Source organism: Eucyclogobius newberryi, unplaced genomic scaffold (assembly GCF_026437365.1).
Source record: "Eucyclogobius newberryi isolate DKJ021-1_F unplaced genomic scaffold, fEucNew1.0.hap1 SCAF_416, whole genome shotgun sequence".
NCBI lineage: Eukaryota > Metazoa > Chordata > Actinopteri > Gobiiformes > Gobiidae > Eucyclogobius > Eucyclogobius newberryi.
The window spans coordinates 31,787-55,000 of NW_027316075.1; the positions used below are offsets into that span (position 1 = coordinate 31,787).

Below are 23,214 nucleotides of genomic sequence, written 5' to 3' on the forward strand. Positions count from 1 at the left end.
CGTCCTTCACAAACTTGACTCGTAACAATAACAGCCCTTTTTTTGAACATTCTACAGTGAACTGCAAGATACGCAGAGGATTTAGCGCTAACGCTACAGCCAAAGCAGCATTTACACCACTTTAGTACCGTTTGTCTTGACCCCAAATCCTCTGAAACCGTAAAGAGATTGTACAGCGCAGTTTAAACAACGAACAGTCAAATCTACAAAGTCGTCACACAAAACGGTCGTAAACGTGACTTTTACGTCATTATTATTTAGTTTTGTTGGTGCTTCTTTTGGCGACAAAGAAAACAAAGTTATAAAGCGAGAAGAAGATATAAAGTGTGAGCTCTAGTTCAAGTACAACATGAAGGCTCCGAGGTACTGCGAGGTACTGCGGTGCAGTATGCACAAACACGACAGGGGTCGCTACAGTTTGGAACTAAAATACATTCTAACGGCGTTGTATAAAATCACGTTTAGACATAAAAATAACGGTGATTTTGTAGAAAACGTCGACTTTATCAGAGAAAATACTGAAGATGTAAAGCTTATTCTGTCACATTTAGAGCGACGTTTGATGAGGTTGAATCATGAACTCTGACTCCGACGTGGAAAAGGGGCCGGGGCCTTCGACGCGGGCTCCTGACCGCGACGTGGAGAAGGGGGCGGGACCTTTGACGCGGGCTCCTGAATCCCCCGCACGTTTAGGATCCTTCTTTGTGCTACCGCCGAAACGACCCACGGAAAATCCACAAATTAAAACCACAAACAAACATAACGCAACTCCAGCCGCAGACGTCCTTTCACATCCCACGCTAAACGTTCCATTCCTTTCTCTTCCAGGAGGCGGCGCTCTCCCGCTCAGAGTAAAAGTTGGACGCGAGCAGAGCCATGCGTTTGTTGACGAGCGGCTGGGAGAGACCGCCGCCCTGCGCCGACATGTCCCGAAAGGTCACCTCAGAGTCGGGCCCTCGGTCGTCGGGCCCTCGGTCGTCGGGCCCTCGGTCGTCGGGCCCTCGGTCGTCGGGCACATCCTCGGGCAGCCCCGGGTCCCTCTGCGTGGGCCGCCACAGTTTGGGATGGAAGCAGACGTAGTAGAAGGTCTTCAGGAGCAGCCCGCAGACGTAAACCAGCGGCAGGGACACGGCGAGGGCCACAGAGTACGACCCGCTCGCCACCGGGTCTCGGTAGAGCCACCACGTGGTCAGGAGGATGGCACAGTCCACCGTGATGAAGGAGTGGTAGATGAGGCTCCGCCCGCGCGTCCCGCCCTCCGTCACGTTGAACCAGCTGAAGTACCAGATGAGCCCGACGGTGGCGCGGTAGAGCCACTCCCCCCCGGCGCTGTCCATGAAGTCCGTGCGCTGTAGCCACACCCACGCCACGAACGCCACCCACAGCAGCGCGAAGTGCAGCGCCACGAAGGACGAGAGCACGGAGGAGAAGAGGGCGAGGGAGGCCACGCGGGGGGAGATGAGGAGGAGGTTCCAGAAGAAGTAGACCACCGACGAGGACCACGACTGTTTGGCTTTGTCCGGGACGAAGGAGCGAAGCGAGCGATGGTAATCGACCACCATCCAAGCCATCGAAGTGGTGGAGGCGGCGATGCTCACGACTGTGGAGGGGGGGAGGGGGGAGGAGAGAGGGGGGAGGAGAGAGGGAGGGGGGAGGAGAGAGGGAGGGCGGAGGAGAGAGGGCGGAGGAGAGAGGGAGGGCGGAGGAGAGAGGGGGGAGGAGAGAGGGAGGGCGGAGGAGAGAGGGGGGAGGAGAGAGGGAGGGCGGAGGAGAGAGGGGGGAGGAGAGAGGGAGGGCGGAGGAGAGAGGGCGGAGGAGAGAGGGAGGGCGGAGGAGAGAGGGAGGGCGGAGGAGAGAGGGGGGAGGAGAGAGGGTGGGCGGAGGAGAGAGGGAGGGCGGAGGAGAGAGGGGGGAGGAGAGAGGGAGGGCGGAGGAGAGAGGGGGGAGGAGAGAGGGAGGGCGGAGGAGAGAGGGGGGAGGAGAGAGGGAGGGCGGAGGAGAGAGGGGGGAGGAGGAGAGAGGGAGGGCGGAGAGGGGGGAGGAGAGAGGGAGAGGGATAGTTTAGTTCATATGTTGTGGTTTTACGTGTTCGTTGGCTTTGACCGTTAGCTTTGACCGTTAGTAGCAGAACGTTGCTAATGATCGAGCACGTTCTCGTTGTGGGCGGGTCGTACTGAACTCTACACGAGGTACTCACACTGCACAGTACTGAACTCTACACGAGGTACTCACACTGCACAGTACTGAACTCTACACGAGGTACTCACACTGCACAGTACTGAACTCTACACGAGGTACTCACACTGCACAGTACTGAACTCTACACGAGGTACTCACACTGCACAGTACTGAACTCTACACGAGGTACTCACACTGCACAGTACTGAACTCTACACGAGGTACTCACACTGCACAGTACTGAACTCTACACGAGGTACTCACACTGCACAGTACTGAACTCTACACGAGGTACTCACACTGCACAGTACTGAACTCTACACGAGGTACTCACACTGCACAGTACTGAACTCTACACGAGGTACTCACACTGCACAGTACTGAACTCTACACGAGGTACTCACACTGCACGGTCCGGGCCTTGTTGGTCTGCAGCATGACGTATAACATGAGTGTCAGCTGGGGGGCGCTCTCGCAGAACGTCTCGATGAGCCGCAGCATGCTCAGGTCATGGGTCAGATACACGGCGTACTCCGAGCCGTCCTCTTTCCTCCACCAGACACGGAAGCCCCGCCAGATCACCCAGAAGTGCCTGAAGCATCACAGCCACGGGTAAGGTTAAGGGTGAAGGTTAAAGGTTAAAGTTTATGGAAGCAGCAGTTCTCCGACAACAACCCCGGCTCTGTGTGGAACCAACTACAAGCCCAGAGCCCCCCACGCTGCAGATGACAGCACTTTCTGCACTTCATATGTAACTCAACTTTGTTTTTATCCCATAGCAGATTTAAATAATTTTTCTTTTTGACTAATATATGTCGTTTATTCATTGTTCAATGTTGCTGAATTCTGTCCAGTAAAACTTTTGGATTCTAAAGTACAGCTTTATTATTGCGTCACAGAAAACAGAAACGAGTAATTGCTCTCGCCCTCTAGCGCCACGCCCTGTCCGTATCCATGCGCCACGCCCTGTCCGTATCCATGCGCCACGCCCTGTCCGTATCCATGCGCCTCTGTGAGCCGTCAGCCCTCGTTAGTCGCTCTTTGACTTTCACCGTGGGAACGAGCGAAGCCATTTTGTCTTTGAGCCGTTTGAGTCGATGGAATCTGAAGTTTCGACTCGTTAATTACTCGAGACACAAAAGACATTTACTCCAGAGTCGCTGAAGCACAAGCCAACAATGTGCCGACCAAACCGCAGCAACGTTTAAGAATAAAACTGTAAAGACGAAAGACCAATCAAAAATATAGCCGAGAGCGGCAATCATTGGTCCTTTTTATTACACCTACTGCTGAATCTGTGACGCTGTCACATCTTCTCCCCTTTGTTTTACCATCAAAAAGCTATTTTATTTTGAATTCTTGGCAAAATGTGCGGCTTCGTCACACAGAGTCCATGACTCTTAGAATAAAAATGTGAATAACTTGATGGTCCACCCCTGAAGATGAGTCTCACCAAATTTCAGGTTAATAGGGCTGACGCCCTGAGGGGGAGGAGTTTGTGAAAGTCTAAAGTGTAAACATGTTCACATTTCAGAGATCTGGCGATTTCCCCATTGGAATAACATGGGAGGTTTCTGTCATCGCTACGGCAACAATGTAACAGGTCTCATTGACTTTTTTGATCGAGATTTGCCAAATTTTGTAAAATTTCACAAAACTAAACATTTTACCCTCCATATAAGATTGTATTTCACTGTGTAGGGGGCGCTGTCGCGGCAAATTAATGTCTTTCCCTTCAAGTAGGTTTAGGGCAAAGAGTTTAACAACTGATTCTAATTCGACGCAATTTGGACTTTCTCTGCGCAAACAGCAAATTTCTGAAATTCTAGCTACAGTTTGCGGCTCCGCCGCACAGAGATTGTGACAGATCAAGTCATTTGAATCAGCACCTCCGCACCATTTTCACCAAATTTCAGCTTTTTAGTACGACAATTGAAAAAAAAAAAGATTCTGGCCATTTCCTATCTCTCAATGCGTTTTTTGGACATTTGGGGGCGCTGACGCGCCAATTATTAAAATGATATAAAAAGCCAGAATGTAGAAGCACAATTTTTAGGAGGTGTGCAAAATTTTGTGACTTTTTGTCAATGGTCACAGTGAAAAATAGTTGGTCTCGAGAAGAAAACAGAAGAAAGAAGAAGCGCTCGTTTAGTGCGCACTTTCGCACCTTCCGTAACTAATAGGCCTCTCGCCAGCGTGTGGTGCTCGGGCCTAATAAAGACTAAATGTGCAGCTTCATCAGCGAGTAACTGCACGGAGGAGAGTAACTGTACAGAGGAGAGTAACTGCACGGAGGAGAGTTTGGACGTCTCGATTATGATCAGGTTTATCCAGAATCGTGATCTTTCAGGCCAAAATATGAACAAACAAAAAATAATAATCGTGACAATTGTAGAAGCAAAATTAAGTCTTTTTAGTTCAATCCATCATCCAAAAACACTTGACCTAAATGTAAACAACCTTCTTTTTTTATTTCAATCTGGTTGTTTTTGTCATTTTAAAAAGGTTATTTTGTGTTGTTGTTACATTTCATAAAGTCAGACCGCGAGATTTCACTGTTGTTTGGTCAATAATCATAATGTCTCTATTTGACTTTTTGTGTAATTAATGGCGAATGATCGACTAAAACAAACCTAATCAATACCTGTCGCTCAAGTTTACTTTTAAAACCTGCTCCGACGGTTTTAGCCTCAGACTGAATAAACAAACAGGTTGTCTCCATGGCGACGGTGTTCTGACGGAGCGACATTTGCATTTGAACACTTATTTGAGTTATATTTGTTTTACATTTATGGGTTGTTCCTAAACAGTAGTAAATGTTTCTTGAGTTTGGTGAGATTTTCAAAGTAAAGCACAGTTATTATTCCCGTGAACGGCAAAATAAAAAGGCAAATTAATCGCCTTTTAACGAGCGCAAAATGAAGTATTTGTTGTTATTTTTCCAGTAGAAAAAGACAATATTTCAAACCGTTGTTGAACTGGTCGAATAAAATAAGTGACACAAATAATAATAATAATTAAAAAAAAAAGATAGAAAAATAAAATGTGACTAAATATAATAAAAAATGACAAAAATATTAAAATAAAAATGATACAGTAAAAAAAGGTAACTAAATAAAATAAATTACACAACTAAATAAAATAAAGTGACACAACTAATTAAAATAAAAAGTACACAAATAAAATGTGACAAAAAAATAAATTAAATCGAATTAAAAAAAAAATACACAACTAAATAAAATAAAAAAGTACACAAAATAAAATGTGATTAAATAATAAAGTGACAAAAATAAAACACATGTGCCAAAAATCAGTATTAAATGAACTAAAATGACATTTTGAACTTAGCTTTAACTCATACACTACTTAAAACCCATTTATCTTCATTTATCTTCTAATGCCACATATTATTGAACCATTTCACTTGTGTCCAGAGCTTGTACCTGCAGAGGAAGCCGAGCTGCAGCACATGGAGGAGGCACGACAGCTTCACGCGGCCCCCGAACATCACCACGCTGTGCCCGGGGACACCGGCCTCCGCCGCCCGCGGCACCAGCTCCCGGTCGTACTGGAACCAGAACCAGCTGAACGTCTGCACCACGACGGACGACAGCGCCATGAGCCCGACCAGCACCGCGCACCACAGCACGTCCCCGCGGCCGTAGAGCTCCGCCGCGACCCACACGTCCGAGCCCCAGTCCACCAGGAACGTGCAGACCCCGACCACGGAGAAGGCCAGGTCCACCCACGAGTACCGCGCCAGGTGTGCGCACTCCATCTTTACGTTTGCGCGTGAGGCTAATGCTAATGCCGTTAGCCGCTAGCATCACAACGACCTGTTGCCGTTAGCCACGTTAGCTCCCATCAGCTCCCATCAGCTAAGGACCGTTATTCCGCTTCCAATGACGAATTCCCCCCCCGGTTTCAACCCATTTGAAGCCCGCGGAACTGCACCGGAGTCACGGACGAAACACCCTCGGCTCGTGTTGATGTCGAAACGTACTCATGGCGTAAGTTGTTGCGGTGAAAGTGTGTGAAATAGTTCGTAAAAAGCGGCTACAACTGTGAGAGGAGTTGAGAGCGGCGATGGGTGTGTTTGTGGTATGAGCCGCGCTGGGGCGGAGTTAACCCCGCCCCTCCCGGTGCCATCGCGGAGAGTGAGTGGACGCGGCGGCGGGCGGGGCGGGCGGGGCGGGCCCACGTGGCTTTTAAACGCCTCCTGTGCGCGTAGTACAGCTTTAACATGGAGCATTGTAACATGATAATAACATGATAATAATAACATGATAATAATAACATGATAATAATAACATGATAATAATAACATGATAATAACATAATAATAACATAAGATAAGCCTTTATTGTCCCACATGGGGAAATTTCATTGGTGCAACGCAGGTAGATACAGAGGTAGATACAGAAGAACAGATCACTTATAGGAAGTCTGATAGGAACATGATAATAATAAGATAATAATAACATGATAATAACATGATAATAATAACATAATAACATGATAATAATAACATGATAATAACATGATAATAATAACATGATAATAACATAATAATAACATGATAATAATAAGATAATAATAACATGATAATAACATGATAATAATAACATAATAACATGATAATAATAACATGATAATAACATGATAATAATAACATGATAATAATAATAACATGATAATAATAACATGATAATAATAACATGATAATAACATAATAATAACATAAGATAAGCCTTTATTGTCCCACATGGGGAAATTTCATTGGTGCAACGCAGGTAGATACAGAGGTAGATACAGAAGAACAGATCACTTATAGGAAGTCTGATAGGAACATGATAATAATAACATGATAATAACATGATAATAATAACATAATAACATGATAATAATAACATGATAATAACATGATAATAATAACATGATAATAACATAATAATAACATGATAATAATAAGATAATAATAACATGATAATAACATGATAATAATAACATAACATGATAATAATAACATGATAATAACATGATAATAATAACATGATAATAATAACATAATAACATGATAATAATAAGATAATAATAACATGATAATAACATGATAATAATAACATAATAACGTGATAATAATAACATGATAATAACATGATAATAATAACATAATAATAACATGATAATAATAACATAATAACATGATAATAATAACATGATAATAATAACATGATAATAATAACATAATAACATGATAATAATAACATGATAATAATAACATAATAATAACATGATAATAATAAGATAATAATAACATGATAATAACATGATAATAATAACATAATAACGTGATAATAATAACATGATAATAACATGATAATAATAACATAATAATAACATGATAATAATAAGGAGAGTCTAAGGACAGAGGACTCTGGGACATTGTCCCTCGTCACCACAGACATTGTTGATTAATTTCTCCCTGTGGCCCTCAGAGGCAACTGTTGTTGTGATTTTGGGCCTTACAAAAATAAATTGATTTGATTTGAATAACATGATAATAATAACATGATGATAATAACATAATAATAACTTGATAATAATAACATGATAATAATAACATGATAATAAGGTTTTACGCGCAGGTGATAGAACTTGTATTAATCTAATGTTAGATTTCAACAGTTTAGTACATAGTTATTAACTCAAGCTTAAAATGTAGATGTGTAGAGTGCTTTTTAAAGTTTTCTGTTCTTTATTATTCACTTCTGCATCTACTTTGTGTTGCAACACTGAAATTTCCCCAGTGTGGGAGAAATAAAGGCTTAACTTCTCTTATCACTGACTGTTCTTTTTATTACTATTGGGCCCGTTTCTGTGTTTGTTTCAGTCTGATTTTCTGTTTATAAAAGTACAGGCTTTAGTCCTGGTTTAGTCCTGGTTTAGACCTGGTTTAGTCCTGGTTTAGACCTGGTTTAGACCTGGTTTAGTCCTGGTTTAAGTCCTGGTTTAGACCTGGTTTAGTCCTGGTTTAGAGATGCCCCCTTGTGGTAGAGCACTGCAGGTACAACAGTTCCGGAGACAGTTAATTAAGACAATTATTTAAAAAAAGGTCAAATAGCGCTGCAGTTTCAGGAGCAGTGGCACAAAAAACATGCCGTTTCGGCCGCTCTGTCGACACTAAAAGAAAAATCAAGATTTGATTGACACAAAGACATGTGTAACATCAGTTATTCACTTTAGAAGCCAATTATTCATTATAATTAAGTTATTACTCAGGAGCACATCAGATTTATTCAGATCATAAACGTAACACACTTAAGAGCAACAAACAAGTGTTTTTGCACAGTAACAAAATACACCTCTGGTCCTGGTCCTGGTCTTGGTCCAGGTCCAGGTCCAGGTCCAGGTCCAGGTCCAGGTCCTGGTCCTGGTCCTGGTCCTGGTCCAGGTCCTGGTCTTGGTCCTGGTCCTGGTCCAGGTCCTGGTCTTGGTCCTGGTCCAGGTCCAGGTCCAGGTCCTGGTCCTGGTCCTGGTCCTGGTCCTGGTCCTGGTCCTGGTCCAGGTCAATGTCCTGGTCTGGTCCTGGTCCTGGTCTGCTCTGGTCTGGTCCTGGTCTTGTCTGTTCCCGGTCCTGGTCCTGGTTTAGGTCCTGGTCCTGGTTTAGGTCCTGGTGTAGGTCCTGGTCCTTGTTTAGGTCCTGGTCCTGGTTTAGGTCCTGGTGTAGGTCCTGGTTCTGGTTTAGGTCCTGGTTTAGGTCCTGGTCCTGGTTTAGGTCCTGGTGCAGGTCCTGGTCCTGGTGTAGGTCCTGGTCCTGGTTCTGGTTCTGGTTTAGGTCCTGCTGTAGGTCCTGGTTTAGGTCCTGGTTTAGGTCCTGGTGTAGGTCCTGGTTTAGGTCCTGGTGTAGGTCCTGGTTTTGGTTCTGGTCCTGGTTTAGGTCCTGGTTTAGGTCCTGGTCCTGGTTTAGGTCCTGGTTTTGGTTCTGGTCCTGGTTTTGGTTCTGGTCCTGGTTTAGGTCCTGGTCCTGGTGTAGGTCCTGGTGAAGGTCCTGGTCCTGGTCATGGTGTAGATCCTGGTTCTGGTTTAGGTCCTGGTCCTGGTTTAGGTCCTGGTCCTGGTTTAGGTCCTGGTTTAGGTCCTGGTCCTGGTGTAGGTCCTGGTCCTGGTTTAGGTCCTGGTCCTGGTTTAGGTCCTGGTCCTGGTTTAGGTCCTGGTTTAGGTCCTGGTCCTGGTGTAGGTCCTGGTGTAGGTCCTGGTTTAGATCCTGGTGTAGGTCCTGGTCCTTGTCCTGGTTTAAGTCCTGGTCCTGGTGTAGGTCCTGGTCCTGGTTTAGGTCCTGGTCCTGGTGTAGGTCCTGGTTTTGGTCCTGGTTTAGGTCCTGGTTTAGGCCCTGGTGTAGGTCCTGGTTTAGGTCCTGGTGTAGGTCCTGGTGTAGGTCCTGGTTTAGGTCCTGGTGTAAGTCCTGGTTTAGGTCCTGGTTTAGGTCCTGGTTTAGGTCCTGGTTTAGGTCCTGGTTTAGGTCCTGGTTTAGGTCCTGGTTTAGGTCCTGGTCCTGGTGTAAGTCCTGGTGTAGGTCCTGGTTTAGGTCCTGGTGTAGGTCCTGGTGTAGGTCCTGGTGTATGTCCTGGTTTAGGTCCTGGTTTAGGTCCTGGTTTAGGTCCTGGTTTAGGTCCTGGTGTAGGTCCTGGTGTAGGTCCTGGTCCTGGTTTAGGTCCTGGTCCTGGTCCTGGTTTAGGTCCTGGTCCTTGTTTAGGTCCTGGTCCTGGTTTAGGTCCTGGTCCTGGTTTAGGTCCTGGTGTAGGTCGTGGTCCTGGTTTAGGTCCTGGTTTAGATCCTGGTGTAGGTCCTGGTCCTTGTCCTGGTGTAGATCCTGGTTCTGGTTTAGGTCCTGGTCCTGGTGTAGGTCCTGGTTTTGGTCCTGGTTTAGGTCCTGGTGTAAGTCCTGGTTTAGGTCCTGCTGTAGGTCCTGGTTTAGGTCCTGGTGTAGGTCCTGGTTTAGGTCCTGGTTTAGGTCCTGGTTTAGGTCCTGGTGTAGGTCCTGGTGTAGGTCCTGGTTTAGGTCCTGGTTTAGATCCTGGTGTAGGTCTTGGTCCTTGTCCTGGTTTAAGTCCTGGTCCTGGTGTAGGTCCTGGTCCTGGTTTAGGTCCTGGTCCTGGTGTAGGTCCTGGTTTTGGTCCTGGTTTAGGTCCTGGTTTAGGTCCTGGTGTAGGTCCTGGTGTAGGTCCTGGTGTAGGTCCTGGTTTAGGTCCTGGTGTAGGTCCTGGTTTAGGTCCTGGTTTAGGTCCTGGTTTAGGTCCTGGTTTAGGTCCTGGTCCTGGTGTAGGTCCTGGTGTAGGTCCTGGTTTAGGTCCTGGTGTAGGTCCTGGTGTAGGTCCTGGTGTAGGTCCTGGTTTAGGTCCTGGTTTAGGTCCTGGTGTAGGTCCTGGTGTAGGTCCTGGTCCTGGTTTAGGTCCTGGTCCTGGTTTAGGTCCTGGTTTAGGTCCTGGTCCTTGTTTAGGTCCTGGTCCTTGTTTAGGTCCTGGTCCTGGTTTAGGTCCTGGTGTAGGTCGTGGTCCTGGTGTAGGTCCTGGTTTAGGTCCTGGTTTAGATCCTGGTGTAGGTCCTGGTCCTTGTCCTGGTGTAGATCCTGGTTCTGGTTTAGGTCCTGGTCCTGGTGTAGGTCCTGGTGTAGGTCCTGGTCCTGGTTTAGATCCTGGTGTAGGTCCTGGTCCTTGTCCTGGTGTAGGTCCTGGTTAAGGTCCTGGTCCTGGTGTAGATCCTGGTTCTGGTTTAGGTCCTGTTCCTGGTGTAGGTCCTGGTTTTGGTCCTGGTCCTGGTTCAGGTCCTGGTGTAGGTCCTGGTGTAGGTCCTGGTTTAGGTCCTGGTTTAGGTCCTGGTGTAGGTCCTGGTGTAGGTCCTGGTTTAGGTCCTGGTGTAGGTCCTGGTCCTGGTGTAGGTCCTGGTCCTGCTGTAGGTCCTGGTTTAGGTCCTGGTTTAGGTCCTGGTGTAGGTCCTGGTGTAAGTCCTGGTTTAGGTCCTGGTTTAGGTCCTGGTGTAGGTCCTGGTCCTGGTGTAGGTCCTGGTCCTGGTTCTGGTTCTGGTTTAGGTCCTGCTGTAGGTCCTGGTTTAGGTCCTGGTTTAGGTCCTGGTGTAGGTCCTGGTTTAGGTCCTGGTGTAGGTCCTGGTTTTGGTTCTGGTCCTGGTTTAGGTCCTGGTTTAGGTCCTGGTCCTGGTTTAGGTCCTGGTTTTGGTTCTGGTCCTGGTTTTGGTTCTGGTCCTGGTTTAGGTCCTGGTCCTGGTGTAGGTCCTGGTGAAGGTCCTGGTCCTGGTCATGGTGTAGATCCTGGTTCTGGTTTAGGTCCTGGTCCTGGTTTAGGTCCTGGTCCTGGTTTAGGTCCTGGTTTAGGTCCTGGTCCTGGTGTAGGTCCTGGTCCTGGTTTAGGTCCTGGTCCTGGTTTAGGTCCTGGTCCTGGTTTAGGTCCTGGTTTAGGTCCTGGTCCTGGTGTAGGTCCTGGTGTAGGTCCTGGTTTAGATCCTGGTGTAGGTCCTGGTCCTTGTCCTGGTTTAAGTCCTGGTCCTGGTGTAGGTCCTGGTCCTGGTTTAGGTCCTGGTCCTGGTGTAGGTCCTGGTTTTGGTCCTGGTTTAGGTCCTGGTTTAGGCCCTGGTGTAGGTCCTGGTTTAGGTCCTGGTGTAGGTCCTGGTGTAGGTCCTGGTTTAGGTCCTGGTGTAAGTCCTGGTTTAGGTCCTGGTTTAGGTCCTGGTTTAGGTCCTGGTTTAGGTCCTGGTTTAGGTCCTGGTTTAGGTCCTGGTCCTGGTGTAAGTCCTGGTGTAGGTCCTGGTTTAGGTCCTGGTGTAGGTCCTGGTGTAGGTCCTGGTGTATGTCCTGGTTTAGGTCCTGGTTTAGGTCCTGGTTTAGGTCCTGGTGTAGGTCCTGGTGTAGGTCCTGGTCCTGGTTTAGGTCCTGGTCCTGGTCCTGGTTTAGGTCCTGGTCCTTGTTTAGGTCCTGGTCCTGGTTTAGGTCCTGGTCCTGGTTTAGGTCCTGGTCCTGGTTTAGGTCCTGGTGTAGGTCGTGGTCCTGGTTTAGGTCCTGGTTTAGATCCTGGTGTAGGTCCTCGTCCTTGTCCTGGTGTAGATCCTGGTTCTGGTTTAGGTCCTGGTCCTGGTGTAGGTCCTGGTTTTGGTCCTGGTTTAGGTCCTGGTGTAAGTCCTGGTTTAGGTCCTGCTGTAGGTCCTGGTTTAGGTCCTGGTGTAGGTCCTGGTTTAGGTCCTGGTTTAGGTCCTGGTGTAGGTCCTGGTGTAGGTCCTGGTGTAGGTCCTGGTTTAGGTCCTGGTTTAGATCCTGGTGTAGGTCTTGGTCCTTGTCCTGGTTTAAGTCCTGGTCCTGGTGTAGGTCCTGGTCCTGGTTTAGGTCCTGGTCCTGGTCCTGGTTTAGGTCCTGGTTTAGGTCCTGGTGTAGGTCCTGGTGTAGGTCCTGGTGTAGGTCCTGGTTTAGGTCCTGGTGTAGGTCCTGGTTTAGGTCCTGGTTTAGGTCCTGGTTTAGGTCCTGGTCCTGGTGTAGGTCCTGGTGTAGGTCCTGGTTTAGGTCCTGGTGTAGGTCCTGGTGTAGGTCCTGGTGTAGGTCCTGGTTTAGGTCCTGGTTTAGGTCCTGGTGTAGGTCCTGGTGTAGGTCCTGGTCCTGGTTTAGGTCCTGGTCCTGGTTTAGGTCCTGGTTTAGGTCCTGGTCCTTGTTTAGGTCCTGGTCCTTGTTTAGGTCCTGGTCCTGGTTTAGGTCCTGGTGTAGGTCGTGGTCCTGGTGTAGGTCCTGGTTTAGGTCCTGGTTTAGATCCTGGTGTAGGTCCTGGTCCTTGTCCTGGTGTAGATCCTGGTTCTGGTTTAGGTCCTGGTCCTGGTGTAGGTCCTGGTGTAGGTCCTGGTCCTGGTTTAGATCCTGGTGTAGGTCCTGGTCCTTGTCCTGGTGTAGGTCCTGGTTAAGGTCCTGGTCCTGGTGTAGATCCTGGTTCTGGTTTAGGTCCTGTTCCTGGTGTAGGTCCTGGTTTTGGTCCTGGTCCTGGTTCAGGTCCTGGTGTAGGTCCTGGTTTAGGTCCTGCTGTAGGTCCTGGTTTAGGTCCTGGTGTAGGTCCTGGTTTAGGTCCTGGTTTAGGTCCTGGTTTAGGTCCTGGTGTAGGTCCTGGTGTAGGTCCTGGTTTAGGTCCTGGTTTAGGTCCTGGTGTAGGTCCTGGTGTAGGTCCTGGTTTAGGTCCTGGTGTAGGTCCTGGTTTAGGTCCTGGTCCTGGTGTAGGTCCTGGTCCTGCTGTAGGTCCTGGTTTAGGTCCTGGTTTAGGTCCTGGTGTAGGTCCTGGTGTAAGTCCTGGTTTAGGTCCTGGTTTAGGTCCTGGTGTAGGTCCTGGTGTAGGTCCTGGTGTAGGTCCTGGTGTAAGTCCTGGTTTAGGTCCTGGTGTAGGTCCTGGTTTAGGTCCTGCTGTAGGTCCTGGTTTAGGTCCTGGTTTAGGTCCTGGTTTAGGTCCTGGTTTAGGTCCTGGTTTAGGTCCTGGTCCTGGTGTAGGTCCTGGTGTAGGTCCTGGTGTAGGTCCTGGTTTAGGTCCTGGTGTAGGTCCTGGTGTAGGTCCTGGTTTAGGTCCTGGTTTAGGTCCTGGTGTAGGTCCTGGTGTAGGTCCTGGTCCTGGTTTAGGTCCTGGTCCTGGTTTAGGTCCTGGTCCTTGTTTAGGTCCTGGTCCTTGTTTAGGTCCTGGTCCTGGTTTAGGTCCTGGTGTAGGTCGTGGTCCTGGTGTAGGTCCTGGTTTAGGTCCTGGTTTAGATCCTGGTGTAGGTCCTGGTCCTTGTCCTGGTGTAGATCCTGGTTCTGGTTTAGGTCCTGGTCCTGGTGTAGGTCCTGGTGTAGGTCCTGGTCCTGGTTTAGATCCTGGTGTAGGTCCTGGTCCTTGTCCTGGTGTAGGTCCTGGTCCTGGTTAAGGTCCTGGTCCTGGTGTAGATCCTGGTTCTGGTTTAGGTCCTGTTCCTGGTGTAGGTCCTGGTTTTGGTCCTGGTCCTGGTTTAGGTCCTGGTGTAGGTCCTGGTTTAGGTCCTGGTGTAGGTCCTGGTTTAGGTCCTGGTTTAGGTCCTGGTGTAGGTCCTGGTGTAGGTCCTGGTTTAGGTCCTGGTGTAGGTCCTGGTTTAGGTCCTGGTTTAGGTCCTGGTTTAGGTCCTGGTTTAGGTCCTGGTTTAGGTCCTGGTCTACAGCCGGACACAGCTCTGTTTGGACAGCGGCTCCAGAGCGGCGAGAATGACCTCGTCAAACACGTTTTTCAAGCTTCTCTGTGAAGACAACGTTCAATTCAGGAACACGTCAAGGAAATGTACAAATACTACTGCAAATACTACTGCAAATACTACTGCAAATACTACTGCAAATACTACTGCAAATACTACTGCTGATACTACTTCTGATACTACTGCAAATACTACTGCAAATACTACTGCAAATACTACTGCTGATACTACTGCAAATACTACTGCAAATACTACTGCTGATACTACTGCAAATACTGCTGCAAATACTACTGCAGATACTACTGCTGATACTACTGCAAATACTACTGCAAATACTACTGCAAATACTACTGCTGATACTACTGCTGATACTACTGCAAATACTACTGCAAATACTACTGCAAATACTACTGCTGATACTACTGCTGATACTACTGCAAATACTACTGCAAATACTACTGCAGATACTACTGCTGATACTACTGCAAATACTACTGCAAATACTACTGCTGATACTACTGCAAATACTACTGCAAATACTACTGCAAATACTACTGCACATACTACTGCAAATACTACTGCTGATACTACTGCAAATACTACTGCAAATACTACTGCAAATACTACTGCTGATACTACTGCAAATACTACTGCAAATACTACTGCAGATACTACTGCTGATACTACTGCAAATACTACTGCAAATACTACTGCTGATACTACTGCAAATACTACTGCAAATACTACTGCAAATACTACTGCACATACTACTGCAAATACTACTGCTGATACTACTGCAAATACTACTGCAAATACTACTGCAAATACTACTGCTGATACTACTGCAAATACTACTGCAAATACTACTGCAAATACTACTGCAAATACTGCTGCAGATACTACTGCTGATACTACTGCAAATACTACTGCAAATACTACTGCAAATACTACTGCAAATACTGCTGCAGATACTACTGCTGATACTGCTGCAAATACTACTGCTGATACTACTGCAAATACTACTGCTGATACTACTGCAATTACTACTGCAAATACTACTGCTGATACTACTGCAAATACTACTGCAAATACTACTGCAAATACTACTGCAAATACTACTGCAAATACTACTGCAAATACTACTGCTGATACTACTGCAAATACTACTGCAAATACTACTGCAAATACTACTGCTGATACTACTGCAAATACTACTGCAAATACTACTGCAAATACTACTGCAAATACTACTGCAAATACTGCTGCAGATACTACTGCTGATACTACTGCAAATACTACTGCTGATACTACTGCAAATACTACTGCAAATACTACTGCAAATACTGCTGCAGATACTACTGCTGATACTACTGCAAATACTACTGCTGATACTACTGCAATTACTACTGCAAATACTACTGCTGATACTACTGCAAATACTACTGCAAATACTACTGCAAATACTACTGCAAATACTACTGCAAATACTACTGCAAATACTACTGCAAATACTGCTGCAAATACTACTGCTGATACTACTGCAAATACTTCTGCAAATACTACTGCTGATACTACTGCAAATACTACTGCAGATACTACTGCAAATACTACTGCAAATACTGCTGCAAATACTCCTGCAAATACTACTGCAGATACTGTTGCAGATACTACTGCTGATACTACTGCAGATACTACTGCAAATACTACTGCAAATACTACTGCAGATACTACTGCAAATACTACTGCAGATACTACTGCTGATACTACTGCAAATACTACTGCTGATACTACTGCAAATACTACTGCAAATACTACTGCTGATACAACTGCTGACACTACTGCAAATACTACTGCAAATACTACTGCAAATACTACTGCAAATACTACTGCAAATACTACTGCTGATACTACTGCAAATACTACTGCAAATACTACTGCTGATACTACTGCAAATACTACTGCTGATACTACAGCAAATACTACAGCAAATACTACTGCAAATACTACTACAAATACTACTACAAATACTACTGCAAATACTTCTGCAAATACTACTGCAAATACTACTACAAATACTACTGCAGATACAACTGCTGATACTACTGCAAATACTACTGCAAATACTACTGCAAATACAACTGCAAATACTACTGCAAATACTACTGCTGATACTACTGCAAATACTACTGCAAATACTACTGCTGATACTACTGCAAATACTACTGCTGATACTACAGCAAATACTACAGCAAATACTACTGCAAATACTACTACAAATACTACTACAAATACTACTGCAAATACTACTGCAAATACTACTGCTGATACTACTGCAAATACTACTGCTGATACTACTGCAAATACTGCTGCAAATACTACTGCAAATACTACTGCAAATACTACTGCAAATACTACTGCTGATACTACTGCAAATACTACTGCAGATACTACTGCAAATACTACTGCAAATACTACTGCTGATACTACTGCAAATACTACTGCAAATACTACTGCTGATACTACTGCAAATACTACTGCTGATACTACAGCAAATACTACAGCAAATACTACTGCAAATACTACTACAAATACTACTACAAATACTACTGCAAATACTACTGCAAATACTACTGCTGATACTACTGCAAATACTACTGCTGATACTACTGCAAATACTGCTGCAAATACTACTGCAAATACTACTGCAAATACTACTGCAGATACAACTGCAAATACTACTGCAAATACTACTGCTGATACTACTGCAAATACTACTGCAAATACTGCTGCAGATACTACTGCTGATACTACTGCAAATACTACTGCTGATACTACTGCAAATACTACTGCTGATACTACTGCAATTACTACTGCAAATACTACTGCTGATACTACTGCAAATACTACTGCAAATACTACTGCAAATACTACTGCAAATACTACTGCAAATACTACTGCTGATACTACTGCAAATACTACTGCAAATACTACTGCAAATACTACTGCTGATACTACTGCAAATACTACTGCAAATACTACTGCAAATACTACTGCAAATACTACTGTAAATACTACTGCAAATACTGCTGCAGATACTACTGCTGATACTACTGCAAATACTACTGCTGATACTACTGCAAATACTACTGCAAATACTACTGCAAATACTGCTGCAGATACTACTGCTGATACTACTGCAAATACTACTGCTGATACTACTGCAATTACTACTGCAAATACTACTGCTGATACTACTGCAAATACTACTGCAAATACTACTGCAAATACTACTGCAAATACTACTGCAAATACTACTGCAAATACTACTGCAAATACTGCTGCAAATACTACTGCTGATACTACTGCAAATACTTCTGCAAATACTACTGCTGATACTACTGCAAATACTACTGCAGATACTACTGCAAATACTACTGCAAATACTGCTGCAAATACTCCTGCAAATACTACTGCAGATACTGTTGCAGATACTACTGCTGATACTACTGCAGATACTACTGCAAATACTACTGCAAATACTACTGCAGATACTACTGCAAATACTACTGCAGATACTACTGCTGATACTACTGCAAATACTACTGCTGATACTACTGCAAATACTACTGCAAATACTACTGCTGATACAACTGCTGACACTACTGCAAATACTACTGCAAATACTACTGCAAATACTACTGCAAATACTACTGCAAATACTACTGCAAATACTACTGCAAATACTACTGCTGATACTACTGCAAATACTACTGCTGATACTACAGCAAATACTACAGCAAATACTACTGCAAATACTACTACAAATACTACTACAAATACTACTGCAAATACTACTGCAAATACTACTGCAAATACTACTACAAATACTACTGCAGATACAACTGCTGATACTACTGCAAATACTACTGCAAATACTACTGCAAATACAACTGCAAATACTACTGCAAATACTACTGCTGATACTACTGCAAATACTACTGCAAATACTACTGCTGATACTACTGCAAATACTACTGCTGATACTACTGCAAATACTACTGCAAATACTACTGCAAATACTACTGCAAATACTACTGCTGATACTACTGCAAATACTACTGCTGATACTACTGCAAATACTACTGCTGATACTACAGCAAATACTACAGCAAATACTACTGCAAATACTACTGCAAATACTACTGCAAATACTACTGCAAATACTACTGCTGATACTACTGCAAATACTACTGCAAATACTACTGCTGATACTACTGCAAATACTACTGCTGATACTACAGCAAATACTACAGCAAATACTACTGCAAATACTACTACAAATACTACTACAAATACTACTGCAAATACTACTGCAAATACTACTGCTGATACTACTGCAAATACTACTGCTGATACTACTGCAAATACTACTACAAATACTACTACAAATACTACTGCAAATACTACTGCAAATACTACTGCTGATACTACTGCAAATACTACTGCTGATACTACAGCAAATACTACAGCAAATACTACTGCAAATACTACTACAAATACTACTACAAATACTACTGCAAATACTACTGCAAATACTACTGCTGATACTGCTGCAAATACTACTGCAAATACTACTGCAAATACTACTGCAAATACTACTGCTGATACTACTGCAAATACTACTGCAGATACTACTGCAAATACTACTGCAAATACTACTGCTGATACTACTGCAAATACTACTGCAAATACTACTGCTGATACTACTGCAAATACTACTGCTGATACTACAGCAAATACTACAGCAAATACTACTGCAAATACTACTACAAATACTACTACAAATACTACTGCAAATACTACTGCAAATACTACTGCTGATACTACTGCAAATACTACTGCTGATACTACTGCAAATACTGCTGCAAATACTACTGCAAATACTACTGCAGATACTACTGCTGATACTACTGCAAATACTACTGCAAATACAACTGCAAATACTACTGCAAATACTACTGCTGATACTACTGCAAATACTTTTAAATGATCATCATTGTGTTTTTGGAGTGTTTTTGGCGTGTCGTACCTGGTCGTGAGCGGAACACTCCAGCTCGCAGGCCAGTGTGCCGCCGTGCTCGGGCATCAGGGGGCGCTCTTTGTTCTTGGCCAGCTTCCTCAGGACGTCGTGGTCGTCCCGTGACTCTATCCCTGTGCCTACGAGCAAGAATGGCGTGCGGGGGCAATGGTGCTGTATCTCTGGCACCCACTGGAGGCGAGAGAGGGGAATGCGTCCAAGAACAGGGGGCGGAAAAGAGGACATTTAGTTTACATGATCTGTAGTTTAGTCAAAGCCATTAAAATATGTTCTTTTCTCTTAAATATCATTCATTCGATAAAACGGTGACAAACGGTGCCAGGAGCAGGACCTTCTCCTCCACCTGCTCTTGTAGGAAGAAGGAGAAACCACGGAGAAGCAGACGAGGAGCACGTCACTGTGTTCAGAACACAACAGACTCAGACGGTTGTAATCCTCCTGACCAGAACACACCAGAGAGGCCCTGAGCACGTCGCCATGGTGACGGGACGACGCAGCATCATCACAAACCTGTCTATATAGTATATAGTATATAGTATAGTATATAGTACAGTATATAGTGTATAGTATATAGTATAGTATATAATATAGTATATAGTATAAGTATAGTATATAGTATAAAGTATATAGTATATAGTATAGTATATAGTACAGTATATAGTGTATAGTATATAGTATAGTATATAATATAGTATATAGTATAAGTATAGTATATAGTATAAAGTATATAGTATATAGTATAGTATATAGTACAGTATATAGTGTATAGTATATAGTATAGTATATAATATAGTATATAGTATAAGTATATAGTGTATAGTATATAGTATAAAGTATATAGTATAGTTTAGTATATAGTATATATAATAGTATATAGTATAGTATATAAAATATAGTATAGTATATAGTATAGTACATAGTATATAGTATATAGTATAGTATATAGTATAGTATATAGTATAGTATATAGTATATAGTATAGTATATAGTATAGTATATAGTACAATATGTAGTGTATAGTATATCGTATAGTATATAGTATAAGTATATAGTATAGTATATAGTATATATAATAGTATATAGTATAGTATATAAAATATAGTAAAGTAGTATAGTATATAGTATAGTATAGTATATAGTATATTGTATAGTATTTAGTATATAGTATATAGTACATACCATATACTATATACTATACTATATACTATATTATATACTATACACTATATATTATACTACATACTATATACCATATACTATACTGTATAGTATATAGTATAGTACATAGTATATAGTATAGTATATAGTATAGTATATAGTATAGTATATGGTATATAGTATACTATATAGTATAGTATGTAGTATAGTATATAGTATACAGTATAGTATATAGTATAGTACATAGTATATAGTATAGTATTTAGTACATGGTATATAGTATATGGTATATAGTATATAGTGTTTAGTATAGTATATAGTAAATAGTATTTAGTATAGTATATAGTCTATAGTATAGTATATAATATTTAGTATAGTATATAGTATTTAGTATAGTATATAGTATATAGTATAGTATAGTATATAGTATATAGTATAAAGTATATAGTATATAGTATACAGTATATAGTATAAAGTATATAGTATATAGTATACTATATAGAGTAAAGTATATAGTATACTTTCTGATTTCTTTCTGATTGTTCTCACTGAAGCTTCTGACGAGGACAATCGTGACACAAAGAAGAATTGAAAGTGAAAGAGTTCTATTCAGAGTCTGTTCTTTCTCTTCTCTACAAAAAGCTTCTTTGTCGTTCAGCTTTGAATTGAACCGTTTTTAATTCATTTCATTCACAGATTATGATTGGATTTGTTCATTTAAGACGCGATACTTGACCCTTTAAGTGTGAAATCCTCTAAAACGACTGCGACTGTGCGAATAATCCTGTTTTGATAATGGTAATTATAATCTGGACCAAACAGGCTAAAACAGAAACAAAAACCTTTCTATAACAGAGTTAAAGTGTTTTTCTCTTACCTCGTCTTCAGTGTGTTCAGTGTGTGTTCAGTGCGTTCAGTGTGTTCAGTGCGTTCAGTGTGTGTTCAGTGTGTTCAGTGTGTTCAGTGCGTTCAGTGCGTTCAGTGTGTTCAGTGTGTTCAGTGCGTTCAGTGCGTTCAGTGCGTTCAGTGTGTTCAGTGTGTTCAGTGTGTTCAGTGTGTTCAGTGTGTTCAGTGTGTTCAGTGCGTTCAGTGCGTTCAGTGCGTTCAGTGTGTTCAGTGTGTGTTCAGTGTGTTCAGTGTGTTCAGTGTGTTCAGTGTGTTCAGTGTGTGTTCAGTGTGTTCAGTGTGTTCAGTGTGTTCAGTGTGTTCAGTGTGTGTTCAGTGTGTTCAGTGTGTTCAGTGTGTTCAGTGTGTTCAGTGTGTTCAGTGCGTTCAGTGTGTTCAGTGCGTTCAGTGTGTTCAGTGTGTTCAGTGTGTGTTCAGTGCGTTCAGTGTGTTCAGTGTGTTCAGTGTGTTCAGTGTGTGTTCAGTGCGTTCAGTGTGTTTAGTGTGTTCAGTGTGTTCAGTGTGTTCAGTGTGTGTTCAGTGCGTTCAGTGTGTTCAGTGTGTGTTCAGTGCGTTCAGTGTGTTCAGTGTGTTCAGTGCGTTCAGTGTGTTCAGTGCGTTCAGTGTGTTCAGTGTGTTCAGTGTGTTCAGTGTGTTCAGTGCGTTCAGTGTGTTCAGTGTGTTCAGTGTGTTCAGTGTGTGTTCAGTGCGTTCAGTGTGTTCAGTGCGTTCAGTGTGTTCAGTGTGTTCAGTGCGTTCAGTGTGTTCAGTGCGTTCAGTGTGTTCAGTGTGTTCAGTGCGTTCAGTGCGTTCAGTGTGTTCAGTGCGTTCAGTGTGTTCAGTGTGTTCAGTGTTTTCAGTGCGTTCAGTGCGTTCAGTGTGTTCAGTGTGTTCCGTGTGTTCAGTGTGTTCAGTGCGTTCAGTGTGTTCAGTGTGTTCAGTGTGTTCAGTGTGTGTTCAGTGCGTTCAGTGTGTTCAGTGTGTTCAGTGCGTTCAGCGCGTTCAGTGTGTTCAGTGCGTTCAGTGCGTTCAGTGTGTTCAGTGTGTTCAGTGCGTTCAGTGTGTTCAGTGCGTTCAGTGCGTTCAGTGTGTTCAGTGTGTTCAGTGTGTTCAGTGCGTTCAGTGTGTTCAGTGTGTTCAGTGTGTTCAGTGTGTTCAGTGTGTTCAGTGCGTTCAGTGTGTTCAGTGTGTTCAGTGTGTTCAGTGTGTGTTCAGTGCGTTCAGTGTGTTCAGTGTGTTCAGTGCGTTCAGTGTGTTCAGTGTGTTCAGTGCGTTCAGTGCGTTCAGTGCGTTCAGTGTGTTCAGTGTGTTCAGTGTGTTCAGTGTGTTCAGTGCGTTCAGTGTGTTCAGTGTGTTCAGTGCGTTCAGTGTGTTCAGTGTGTTCAGTGCGTTCAGTGCGTTCAGTGTGTTCAGTGTGTTCAGTGCGTTCAGTGTGTTCAGTGCGTTCAGTGCGTTCAGTGTGTTCAGTGTGTTCAGTGTGTTCAGTGCGTTCAGTGTGTTCAGTGTGTTCAGTGCGTTCAGTGCGTTCAGTGTGTTCAGTGTGTTCAGTGCGTTCAGTGTGTTCAGTGCGTTCAGTGTGTTCAGTGCGTTCAGTGTGTTCAGTGTGTTCAGTGCGTTCAGTGTGTTCAGTGCGTTCAGTGCGTTCAGTGTGTTCAGTGTGTTCAGTG

At 43.8% G+C, this 23,214-nt stretch overlaps 1 protein-coding gene and 1 pseudogene across 1 annotated transcript; both read right to left on the reverse strand.

Annotated features, from left to right (window-relative positions):
- Window positions 1-6,218, reverse strand: xkr8.3 (XK related 8, tandem duplicate 3). The gene is made up of 3 exons (XM_072464231.1): window positions 5,622-6,218; window positions 2,583-2,770; window positions 1-1,600 (listed from the first exon to the last, which is right to left on the reverse strand). The coding sequence occupies exons 1-3, from the start codon at window positions 5,954-5,956 to the stop codon at window positions 801-803; spliced, it is 1,323 nt and encodes a 440-aa protein (XP_072320332.1). The 5' UTR covers window positions 5,957-6,218; the 3' UTR covers window positions 1-800.
- An 8,152-nt stretch (window positions 6,219-14,370) lies between these two features.
- The window catches only part of LOC140379559 (cell division control protein 42 homolog), a 13,742-nt pseudogene continuing 4,898 nt past the window's right edge, over window positions 14,371-23,214 (reverse strand).

Bases quoted from the DNA above. Each gene is read 5' to 3' on its own strand.
- xkr8.3 (XM_072464231.1), bottom strand. From the start codon at position 5,956: ATGGAGTGCGCACACCTGGCGCGGTACTCGTGGGTGGACCTGGCCTTC. The intron at 2,771-5,621 runs GTACAAGCTCTG...GTGATGCTTCAG, and splicing joins CAGCTCGGCTTCCTCTGCAG to GCACTTCTGGGTGATCTGGC. The intron at 1,601-2,582 runs GTGAGTACCTCG...CCCCCTCCACAG, and splicing joins CAAGGCCCGGACCGTGCAGT to TCGTGAGCATCGCCGCCTCC.